Source organism: Chelonoidis abingdonii, chromosome 20, assembly GCF_003597395.2.
Source record: "Chelonoidis abingdonii isolate Lonesome George chromosome 20, CheloAbing_2.0, whole genome shotgun sequence".
In the NCBI taxonomy this organism is placed as follows: domain Eukaryota; kingdom Metazoa; phylum Chordata; order Testudines; family Testudinidae; genus Chelonoidis; species Chelonoidis abingdonii.
In genome coordinates this window covers 10,872,979-10,885,386 of record NC_133788.1, presented here as the reverse complement: position 1 = coordinate 10,885,386, position 12,408 = coordinate 10,872,979, and the positions used below count along the sequence as shown (strand labels likewise).

The following is a 12,408-nucleotide window of genomic DNA, read 5'->3' as shown; positions in this document are numbered from 1 at the left end:
TCTCCGGGATATGTCTGGAAGACAGACTCTATGGCCCCACCTACACGACGCGTGAAAATCGATTTTAGATACGCAATTTCAGCTACGAGAATAGCGTAGCTGAAATAGAATATCTAAAATCGAGTTACTCACCCGTCTTCACCGCGCCGAATCGATGTGCGCGGCTCGCCATGTCGAATCCGGAACTCCGTTTGTTTTGGTGGAGTTCCGGAATCGATGTAAGTGCGCTCTGGGTTCGATATATCCCCGTCTAGACGAGACGCGATATATTGAACCCCGAGCTTTCGATTTTAACGTGCCGAAATGGCGCGTCGTATAGACGTGGCCTATGTAAATGTAAGGTCATTAGGCATTGTTTGCTCTGAGATCCCTTCCCCATGGATTGGTGCACGGAGATGCTTCAATTTCCACAAGCATCCTTCAGTAGTTTCCATTCTTCCCGATCCATCTAGGACTCTGGCTTCCTTCAAAAAGTCAGAATGATTTTTAATGGTACGCATGCAAAAGACCAAGACCATTTCCTTACAACGAGAAAAGGAAGCAATTCTGTTTCATCATGCAACAACTGTGCATGCTGCTCAGAATATGCAGAGTTCACACAAAGTTGAATTTTAAATAAGTGAAGGGGCCATCTTTTGCTCTTAGTTACACAGGGGAAAATCCAGTGTTACTTGCGTTAAACATGAGATTTACATGAGTGTAACAGTAGAATTTGGACAATAATGTTTCATGAGAGGAAAGATATACAGTACAAGAGTATAATTTAATGAGCAAAAATGACTTGTATACACCAATTGTATACAGCAATTATGCTTACAAAGAGAGATGTGCTGTGTATATTAGAGAGGGAGGACAGATTTATCAGGCCTTGTTCAAGATGACAAATTTCAGCATCACGATTACTCCTGCCAAGAGGTACCTGGTTAAAGGCTTGCAAAGGGCTTCTAACAACCTGAACGTCAGACATCAACAGAAGCTGACGTTTCTAAGCAGAATAACAACAGGAAAGAACAGTGCTAAGTGGGGCTGAACCATTTTTAAGCCATAAAAAATATTCACGTATGATGAACTGACATTTTTCATGCAAATATGGCATGGAGGGAAAACATTTGAGGCCATATCCTCAGCTGATGTAAATCTGCAATACTTCAGTGATTTGAATGGAACTGTACCAGTTGACACAAGAGCTCCAATTCAGCAAGGTACTTAAGCACCTGCCTAACTTTGAACACCTGATTAATGGCACCAGCTTCACTTAGAGTAAGGCAGGCATTCAAATACCTTGCACAATTGGGACTTCACCAAAGATCTGTCGTCCTCTTTCTTTCTCCCTCCTTATAATACCAAGGTTATTTCTACAGCGTGGCCCACAGAGATTTTCTTTTGCATTTTTCTCATGGCTGCTTATTTCTTAGGAACAAAAGCCCAGTTTTGGGAAGAAATATGATTTCTTCCCTATAGCAATGATGGGGCACTCCACACAAAGAAGCACCTGGCAGTTTAGTTCACATTTTTTAATAACATGGCACAATTTACATTACACAAGTCTTCGCTGATGAGGAAACATGCTGAAGATTCAGAGCCGCTTCACTTTTCTTTTCACATAGGATCTAGAAAGGACTTTTATTACATACAGGATAAACAGCAAAAAGGTTTGTATATAACAATCTCTTTACAATACTGAAAGCTACCACTACGGATCCAGTGTACATATTCTTCTGGGTTGGGTTTTTTTTGGGATTTTTTTGGTTTTTTGTTTTTGTTTTTTTAAAATTTTTTCCCTTTTGTTCTTTAAAAAAAACACTGCACAACATCTGGAGTTCACAAAATCTGAAGCTCACAACTAAACCTTCAGTTGACTACTAAAATAGATCTCTGATCATTAGAAACAACTGTCTGTAGTTAGACTTTTTTTCTCTTTTTCTTTCTTTTTTTGTTTTTTTGCCAAAACAGGATAACAACTTCAGATAGCACTTTAATACACTAGAAGACCAATGGAACTAATTTTATTTCATACATATATTTTACAGTCCAGTAGACAAGATATTGTATTCTTTCTGATAAAGTCATATTCTCTCCAAATATTTAGACAAGAAATGTAATGCATTATAAAATAGTGTGTTATGAAAAGACAGAAATTTCAGAAGATTGATGCTTTTTTTTTTAAAGGGCCATTTCTCCTGTGATCAGGGAAAAACAAAACTGACCTATTAGCTATTCACAGACTTTATTATCAACTGAAACACAATAAATTGCATTATGAAATGTGCATTGGAGTTCAGACTAAACTTCTGATCCGCAGTGAAAACACATCCACCATTAGATTTCTTGTAGGATTTGTTTCAGTGTAGCTAAAATCACTTAACCCCCCTCCCCAAAAAAAGTGTGTACACAGATAAAAATGACACCCTGATCATAACAACAGACTCAAATAGCTATAACCAGACGTTCTTCCAAAAATAAACTTGACATTTTAAGTGACAAAAGTTCTAGGACATATCTCACATTTCATTGTTACTTTGTTTAACCCAGGTTAATAGGACTGAAAAACCATACATCACATTAGACACTACGTTGTCAGTGATTATATTTTGCTAACTTGAACAAGACCTAAGAAATGACATGTACTACGGTAATATTAGCAACTTGATGCCGGGGTTCGTATGGAAAACTACACTTCTAATGGGTCGTTTCGTCATCAAAACAAGCAAGAAAAACAGATTTATATAACAGATGAGCTTGTTCAGGGAAAATATGACTTTAAGTAGGTTGTGTGTTGAAAAGGCTCTTTTGAGTTATACAGGCTTTTGTGAAAAGCCTTAAAATTCATTGCATAGTTGAAGGGGTTTAGCTGTCTATAACAATATATGTAACACAGTATAAGCAAACTGTGTTGATCAATATTAAGTTTGCAAATAGCACAGTTTAAGAAGTATTAATGTTTTATGTTACTTAATTTTATCTATTTACATTTGTACAAAGTAAAGCTTTCATCTTACCCTTTTTGCATATATGAACCATTAACCCATGAAGCAATCTTTTTACATAGATATCTACAATTGTCTTCACTTCTGGTCTGAAAGAACTTTGTACGCTTGTTGTTGTTGGTTTGTTTTTAACCAAATTATGATGATTGTTGTCTTGTTCTTTAGCTCAAATTTTGAAAATTTTAAACTAGAAATAAAATAGAGTAGGAGGCCTAAGGAACGTATGGACTTGGCTAAAAGACCTGGAAAATTTCAACATAGCATATACAAAAAACCTATTTCAAAATCTTTGCGCTTGGGTCTATACATTTTGTACAGTGGGGTCACATCCACAGTCTGTGTCAATGAATAGCAAGAAGGTCTTTATATCATGTTCAGTATCTCCTTATTTCTTATTCTCTTCATCGAGCTTCAATGTCCTTAAGGGTGTGAGAAGGAGGCCTCTCTCTCATCTCTGTCGACAGAGGAGTAGTCCTTCTGGGAGACCCAGGCCGAGGTCCCAGAGTGGAAATAAGAGGAGGAGGGGCACTGAGAGCTGCTGTGGGAGGAGTTTTATTGAGAATGCCATTCTGGTGTCCTGTTGGGGGACTGACTCTGGGATAGTGCATGCTGGGAAGTCCAGGGGTGATTAAACTCGGGTGAGGAAGGTGACCATCCAAGGCGGCAGGGTGAACTGAGTGCAGGCGTGCGTGTTCATAGTCCTCTCTGAGCATGTGCAATCGTTCCCTCTCATCCAAGTGGTTGCCCCTCTCATGCTCACGTCGAGGATCCATGGACAGAGAATGGTGGTGATGGTGGTGGTGGTGGTGATTGTAGTCATGAGGTTCCCTGTCCCTGAATGACCTATCGGCTTCATATAATCTTGGCGTGGAAAGACGATGAAGGGGATCATTTCTTAGCAAAAAGTCTCTGCCCAGAGGGTCTCTCCGATGAATATCAAGCTCTCTGTAAGGATCTCTCAAAGGATCCCTCATCGGATCCCAGTGGAAAGACGGGTAGGGAAAACGTTCTCCACCTGGGATTGGGCTTATTCCCATAAAAGGTGTCATCATACGAGTCCTGTCCAGGCCACTAATGCTGTTCATCGGGTGTATACCAGTTACACCTACAGTCATAGGCATAGACACTAAGGGACCTGGATGGACGTTGGATGTAGATATTGGTGGTGGCTGGTCAGACGACCTATGAGTCTGAGGTCCCTCAGGTGGAACATCATGGTCTTCCTTCCGTTCCTCCTTCACTTTGACTTCGCTACTTTTCTTCTGATTATCATATGCAGACTCACTCTTCCTTTCAGCCTCACGGTTGGAAGTACTATTAGGCCTGGTGTTCTCCACAACAGGGAGTCTAGTGTAGGGTGATTGTACCCTGGACATTTGCTTAGACTCTTCCACCGCCCTGCTTTCATGGCCCCAGCCTTCTTTCTCTGAAGAACAGTTGTCCTTCACCTTGTGTTCTTCAACATTCATGTCCTTCCGAGATTCAGAGTGATCCCTCTCTCGTTCTTTGGGTTTCTCTTTCTCTCGAATCTCAGGATTGAGATGGCTCCTGATCTGCTCAGCTGAGCTGCGGTTATGTCCGAGGGAGTTCACTGGATGGATAGGTGCTGGCGAAGGATGACTGGAGTGTCTTTTCTCAATACTCTCCCTAGAAAGAGCAAAGTGTAAAGGTTAAGGATTTGAGAAACTCTACAAATAAAACAAAGCACCAGCCTCCTGAGTCCCTGTTCATGGTAGTGTGGAAAGCTTAGTAATGTGCTATTTTAATGCATTATTTCCTTTGGCAGAGGCATATGTGGCATTGCTACAACACCCTTTTCTCTACACTATACTTGTTCTATTTATCTAGACCCAGGAGAAAGAAGGCCCTAGAGTGGCTTTGCAAACGATCTGACCAAATCGTGAGCACTCGTGTCAATGATATACCAACAGCGATTCTGGCCCTCTATAGCTGCATAAGTTTTAGACAGTAGCCTCAACAGCTTGTAAGAAGGTGAGCGATGAATAAAAACATCCAAACTCCATCCGCAAAAAGAAGTGAAGAAATTCAATTTAAATTGCTGGAGTTATATGATTTTTACCTGACTCCTCTTAAATGTATTTTAATATAAGTGCGGGAAAAAAATCAAGAGGCGGCATTTGTTTTGAATTGATTTATTGTTTAAAATCTCTACACACTACATACCTAATTTCTTTATGTATATACTCTGCATCCTTCTTGCTTTACAATTTGCATTGAAGAGTTTGAAAACATAACAAAATATACCCTCCAAAGTACTACTTGATAGAGGCTTTCAGCCTAAATGTGCCAACATCTTTCTATGGGTGAAACTGATCCCAGTCCAAGAGGTCAGAAGGGCATACCACTGAAACCCTCAAACTAGAGCTTAAGTGGGAGATCAATGGTGCATAGATCTTGAGCTGACTACCTGCACGGGGGTGAATTTCACCCTTTATGAACAGCTGTCCCTGCTCAAGAAGCCACCTCCATGGACCCTGATAAACTTGCTAATACGATCCCTGCTTCTAGCCTGCCTTTTTGGGGAAGACCATAGAAAAGAGGGCTGTGGACATGCACCTCTGGCATTGCCAAAAAGTCTCCATATTTCCTGGACCCATTTTATTTTAGATCTATGTATGGTACAGAAATAGCATTAGGCAACGATCTCCTCCTGGTGACAGATGTCTATGCTGATCCCTTTAGGTCTACGGTATCAGCTGTTCTTTGTAACCAACAACAACAAGGAATAGTTGACACTGATGCAGTTTCTGGCAGTGATACACAGAGTAGCTTCATTATTTACTCTGTAAAAAGACTCGTGTTGGGCAATTGACCATGGGAATTCTCTCCTGTAGGGCACTGCAGAATTATGTTCTGTTAAATGTGTAGGTGAGGCTATTAGGAAGGACAACGAGGTAGCCTGAGCAGCGTCATCATCCATCTCTAAGTCTCTGTTATCAGATTTGGGTGAGGCTGTCTCTCTGCTTTCTCAGTGTCTAGCCATGACTGGGACTTACGGGAGACAAGGTGGTTGAAGCTCAATCCAGAAAAGACAGGAAGTGTGACCTTGGAGGAGATATTTAAGTGGTTATCTGCCCTGTCAGTTGAGCAATTTGGCTTGCCTTTTGTTAATAAGGCACCCTATCCAGGGCTCCTTTGTCCAAAATGTAGCTGCTTTCAGAAGGTCACTTAGCAGCAGCAGCCAAGGGGATGACATCCTTTCATCTACACATAACATCTTGGGTATGGATCTCCCCATGGGCATCCATTCCTTTGCTACCTCCAGACTAGATTACTGCAACTTTAACTTCCAAGACACACATCAGAAGACTGCTCAGAAACTTCAGTTACAGCAAAATGGAACTGCTAAGCAATGTGTTTCTAACAGCGTGCATTTGATGCCTGTACTCATTTACTGTACCCTAAATGTTTGGAACCCCGGATACTTTAGAAACAGTCTCTCCCCTCATGTTCTGCACCAACAACTGAGATTTGTTGAGCCATACAAGCTGGATTTGAACATCTGGAGGTGGCAGATTTTACTGAACGCCCCTCAACTTGGGGTCATGATTTCTTTGTTTCTCCAACAGAGTGTAAGTGTGTGGACTTCCATGGCACGCTGCAACAACTACCTATTAATATCAGCTTTTGCTTCGGGGAGCGATTTAGGGACTTCTTGGTATTTTTATTTTAAGGAGAACCTATTGAGTTCTTCAGCTGGTGCTAAATCAGTTTGCTTTGTAATTTATATGATTTCAATTGTGCTTGAAATAAATACTTTCTGTAACCAAAATGAATAAATATGTCCAATTACAGTACTTTTGTACAAATGAAATAACTACTTTTCTCTGCCAATTCTGTCCTATTCAGTTAAACACATACTGATGAAATTATCTCAAGATGCATTAACATTGTGCTATTACACAATAACTCAGCTAAGTAAAATATGGGTAGAACTGGAGACGGGGAGTCATTTAACCTCAGATCTACTTTCAGGTCTGTCACCGACTTGCTGTGTTAACTTACCCTAGTTTCTGTGCCCTAGTTTCTGGTATATTGACCTGGTAACATTTGCTTTGGGATCCTCAAGTGAACATGCAAAGTACTGTTATTACTAAATAAAACATAATATCAGTTGCCAAAGTGTATATTGCCAGGTACCATCTCGCTATGATTATTTTACTGTATTGATGTTGCTCAATGAGTCAATAGGACTCATAATATTTTCTGCTCTGGGATTACATCCACCTGAATGTCATCTGCGAGAATGCAAATTGCTCTCTGGTGCCTTTTAGATCCCCTTTTGTTGTGGAGCACAAGGGTTCTCATCTTGTGCTCATTAGCTATTATTTTCCTTCTAAATGCTGTAATGCAGTGATGGATTTATTAAAAAGAAAAGTGACACTGATACTAAAGGATAAAGTGTGTTCTATATCAGAACACACCAATGTAAAATTAGAGCAATTTTTGGGCCTGACTGTGATTTACCTATGCTGGTTTCATATGAATGCAACTCTGTCAACTTCAGTGGAGTTACTTGTAATTTACACCAGTGTAAGTGAGATCAGAATCAGGCACAATTGCCTAATCAGGCTAACGTAATTGCTGTATGTTGTTTGGTAATTATCTGCCCATATCAAAGCCCTGTATAAAAGTAAGAATGGTCTTGTGATAAAGGCACTGTAGTGGAACTCAGGAGAGATGTCCCAGCTCTGCCACAGACTACTTGTGAGATTTGTGGAAATCAGTTTATTTCTCTGGACCTCCAGTTCTCAACTATAATACGAGGCTAATACTTCCATACCCCAGGGGGATATTGCGAGGATAAATTAAAAGCTTATAACTGTCACTGCGTAGAAGTATGATGTATGAATGAAGCTTAATTTTTTCAGACTCTGAAATTAGGCTGATCGTTAAGAAGAGATATGCTTGAAACTATGACATGGAGTTCAGCATGATGCAAAAGCAGCTGGCAAGGAATATATTTCTGAAAGGGACTGTCTTCAACAGAGACACACTTTGTAATAAAAACAACAAAATATCAAATGAAATACTCACGTAATTCTAAAATCTACCCACATCCACAGTAAGTAAAGTTATTCACATGGCAAAGTGTCTGCATGATTGACTCCCCAATTCCCTTTGAAGCATTAAAACTAGAGCTGAACAAAACGAGGCTATGCTATCACACAGAAAATATTCCAAATGGAAAAATATAGTTGAAAAGATCTGTAGCTTGACTGACTTAAAAAGGTCTTAAAATGTATCTTTAGACTATCAATGTGTTCATGAAACATCCTTTAAAAAACAAGGTTACTCATGAGTATACTCAGTAGAGTAGCCAAAAAAATACATCTCTTGAATATTCAAGAAAGAAAGAAAGGAAATTAGCTAGCAAAATAACTAATGTGCCATCTTAGCAGGAAAGCTGTTAAGCTACACTTGTTGAAAAAGCTGAAATCAGTTCTGAATGTTTTTCAAGCAGGATATGACACTGGCCAACAAAATCTTATAATTTCGTTCTTAAATGTTAATATGAATTGTTATTGACGTAACTATAATGGGAACAAGTCTGGAAAGAAAAAAAAACTGACCAGGTTTTAATTTTCATTAACCCTTTCCTGCTTGGACAGGTTTACATTTGTGTCCGAGTCCATGTAAGGCACTGAATTAAAACAATGCTCTGAAATGTACAAAACCAATGTGAATGTATTTGCTTTTTTTTTTTTTTTTTTTTTTTTAAAGGACTCAAGGAAATGTAATGCACTGTATGAAAATTAAGACGTACTATGTCATTTGAACCACAACATACCTGAGCATTTTCCAGTGTTACAACTGTTTATTTTAAATATTACAAATGAAAGATTAATACCTTTGAAAAATGTTGCTAATGCATGTAAGCCCAGATTTACAAAGGTATATACGTGCTGAAAGATGCAGATAGGTGCCTAGTGTGATTCAAAAATTCTAAATCACATTAGCACTCAACACCTGTCTATATAGTTAGGCCCCTAAATACCTTTGTAAATCTGCCCTGAAGGACAGGTAAACTCTGTGGGTCTGAGTCTATCCTCGCTTTACACTGGCAGAACTCTCCTGACTTCAGTCAAGTTACTTTTGATTAACCCAGGTGCAAATGAGAAGGCGATCAGACTGTCTAGGCTTTCTGGGAAGCACCTGAACAAGAATTGTGTCTTCTGCATTACTAGCCTAATACCGTCCACATTAACTGTGTTAGTTCTGCAGGGATTAAGTGCACAGTTCAGTCAGTGCAAGCTCTGTTGTAACCAGGGGCCAGGCTGGGAAGGGTTAAAAGCTGAACAGAGCCCCACGCTTTGAACTACACAATTCTTGGAAGCGTTCTTTCGTACCTTTCTTTGTCATCTTTACTAACAGATGAGTCTCGTTTATCTACATCTCTATCTCTGTCATGAGCTGCAGCAGATGAACTGCGCTCCAGCTCTCCTGGCTTCAGCCAGGGCGGAGGGGTCGGGAACGAAGGAGGAGTTCGGTGCAGTCGGTTCCAGGGTTCGTGAGGATTGCTAAAGCTCTGCATACTGGGGCCATCCTTGTGGCCGAACATTGAGCTGGGTGCTGAAATGGTGAAGTGGAAAACAAAAAGGTTTCAGAAAAAGGTATGCTTTAGTGAAGGTACTTACCAAAACACTTTTACAGCACTCAGAGTTAAAATGAATACATATTATTGGAGGCTGGAAAAGGAAAGGAGATTAACAGAGATTCATTAGAGGCTCTCATTCCTAACACTAGACAGGCAACTGACAGCTGTTTAACTGCAAAATGGAAATTCTGTGCATAAAGGGAGAAAGTATCAGGCAAAACTGACATGTTTCTTATTCCAAACATACTGAAGGCATCAGGGAATGATAATGATACCAATTCAAGATATGGGACTTGCTGTATTCAGTCCGGGACCAGTGCAAAATATATTTTTACCATCCTATATCTTGCAAAACCTTCAGATTCGAAACGCATACCGTATACTACTGAATTTGGAAAACTGGCATTCTCAGCTTTTCAAAAGTATACAAAGCATTCATTTCTAGTCTTGGCTGGTCATTAGTGAGCAGCTCTTAAAACCATGTCTTTCTGGTTACCGTCCTGCTTATTTCATTTTCTCTACTTAAATTTCAACATGACTTTGGCAGTGAGTAGCTATATCATAATTAGACATTAATATGCTATTACTGTTTGAAAACTAAGATCCTCAGCTTTCTAGATACATAAATTCATTGCCTTCTAGCTCTGGCTTTTCAAGATGGGAATGATGAAAATAATGTCAGATTTGAAGTGGGGAGGGGGAAGCATGACAAGAAAGATGTGATTTTTAGGGACTGATCTTTTGTGATTGGCCAAAACTACGAAAGATTTAGGTGACTCAGTACAAAGCAGCACAGGACCAGTAAGCATTTTCAAGTTCAGTTTCTGGATAAGTAGTCAGAAAGGAAAATATTTCCCATCTAAGGCTAGATAAAGCAGCACATATTAACTTTTTTTGACCATTACAACTCTTAGGAATTTCTCAAGTTAATTAAATTCATGGGTTCTAGGTTAGTTTTGTCTTTTAAAGTACATGAGGTAATGTTACCAGTTGGTGGTATGTTTAATTCAAACTAGGAAATACATAAAGCATCCTTTAAAAAATAATGTCTGTTTTTGAAAATCAGGTCCCTTGTAACTGAGTGAGCTACGTAACTGGTATTGACAGAGCAGATAGTCACCTTCACTCAAAATCCTGAGTTACGCGATGAACAAAAATAATCAAAAGGCAAATTTCTAGAGAAAGAGGTTACTCACTAACTGTCGGGTTCCCAAGTCCCCCGAAGGCATTCCCACCCACTGCAGCGAGACCGGTGAACGTAGTTGGTCTGTTAAAAGGCTCTGAAATCAAACGGGAACAATTGAAAAACAGTGACATGATGGTAACTGTGATGAAGCATTAGTGGAATATCCAACTGTATTACATTTGAATAAAGCGAAGTCCACATTTATCATTAGCTGAACATGATCCAAAACATGGCAGTGTTTAGAAGGAAAAAAAAATTTTTTTTCAATGCCAGCACAAAGGGATCATTTTATTAGAAAATCTCTGCTTTAAAACAAAAGCAAGACTTCAAAGAACACACGAGTGGTTGCCAATGTGTTAAAGCTGAAAAAAATCTCCCTTTTTATTCCACTCCCATCCCATATCTATTCCATGTACTCACTCGTGAAATGCTCCTAGCTAACAAGGCATTGCTGACACCATTGATCCTACAGAACACTGTTAGGCCATGCGCTGGCCACGTCTCCTAAACCACATTCAGGGCACAGCTAGGAGAGCCAAACTGACAGAATGTCCACATTTACTATGCTATCGAATCATGAGATTGACCTGGGCATTTTTCTGTGCTTCAAGTTTTATTGTTAGTATTAAATATGAAAAAGTAGTTTAGAGCCTTTGGAAAATGTTGCAATCAGTCTTTCTATTTTCTTTTTAAGTATCTAATGTGTGTAGGACACAGGAAAGCTTTGTGGGTTTGGCTCTCTTTTCACTTTACAATGGGAGAAGTCTGGTGACATCAGTGAAGTTACTTCTGTTTTACGCTAGTGCAACTGAGAGGAGAACCAGACCTACTCTTTTCTAATGGATAAGTTAAAGGATTCCTGGTGCAGAATGACAAACCTTTTCCATGAGTTCAGTGTGACAACTCTGTGACCCTCCCAAACCCTGCCTGTCCAGAAATGAAAGACTAATTTAAAGTCTCAAACTCTGATTCACAGAGGGCGGCACGCTGTATTATTGCAGTATTGTTATGTTGACACAGAATGTGGCTTTTCAATTAATTACTTGAATTATTTCTTTTTTAAAACTATGGTTGCTGCTTTCACCAATGCAGGCAATTACACTTTTTACCATTACTTTAGCAAGAGAGTTTAAATCTACTGTGGTCACTACAGTGAAGCTCAATCAGTATTGTCTGACTTCACTCAAAATTCCAGGTGGATAATTTTCAAAACGATTTCCAAGTGTTGTTTCTGGGTTGCTATTATTTGTACCTAGGGCTGCTGCATGGTAGAAAAGAGTGAACTGATTGATATTTTTAGTTAGTTTTGTAAATTTTGACTAAATGGCAGAGCATGCAGAGTCTTTGTCTTGACAGTTTTTATTCTTAATCAAAAGGAAATAAATAAATAAATGCATAATTTTTGACAGGGGTAAAGCGTGGCAGCTGTTTAACAATACTCTACGACCACTAGAGAACAGTTTAGAATAGGGAGTGAAATACAGTTGTCATTTCAGTGGGTATTTAGGAACATGATCTGTAACTGCCCGCACTGGAATTTGGTGAGGACACAAATGATACTTATACATTATTTCCCAGTTCTGTTCACAGTCAATTCTTTACTGAGAATCTGTAGC

General features: G+C 39.4%; 1 protein-coding gene across 6 annotated transcripts in view; it reads right to left on the bottom strand.

The window, feature by feature from the left end:
- Positions 1-1,992: 1,992 nt before the first annotated feature.
- Positions 1,993-12,408, bottom strand: part of AUTS2 (activator of transcription and developmental regulator AUTS2) — a 986,700-nt gene continuing 976,284 nt past the window's right edge. For all 6 annotated transcript variants that reach the window (XM_075073927.1, XM_075073930.1, XM_075073929.1 and 3 more), the window contains 3 exons: positions 10,803-10,886; positions 9,359-9,581; positions 1,993-4,634 (listed from right to left, as the gene is read on the bottom strand). In XM_075073927.1, coding sequence (XP_074930028.1) covers positions 3,389-4,634; positions 9,359-9,581; positions 10,803-10,886 — 1,553 coding nt within the window. In that variant the 3' untranslated portion in view covers positions 1,993-3,388. The remainder of the gene's footprint in view (positions 4,635-9,358; positions 9,582-10,802; positions 10,887-12,408) is intronic.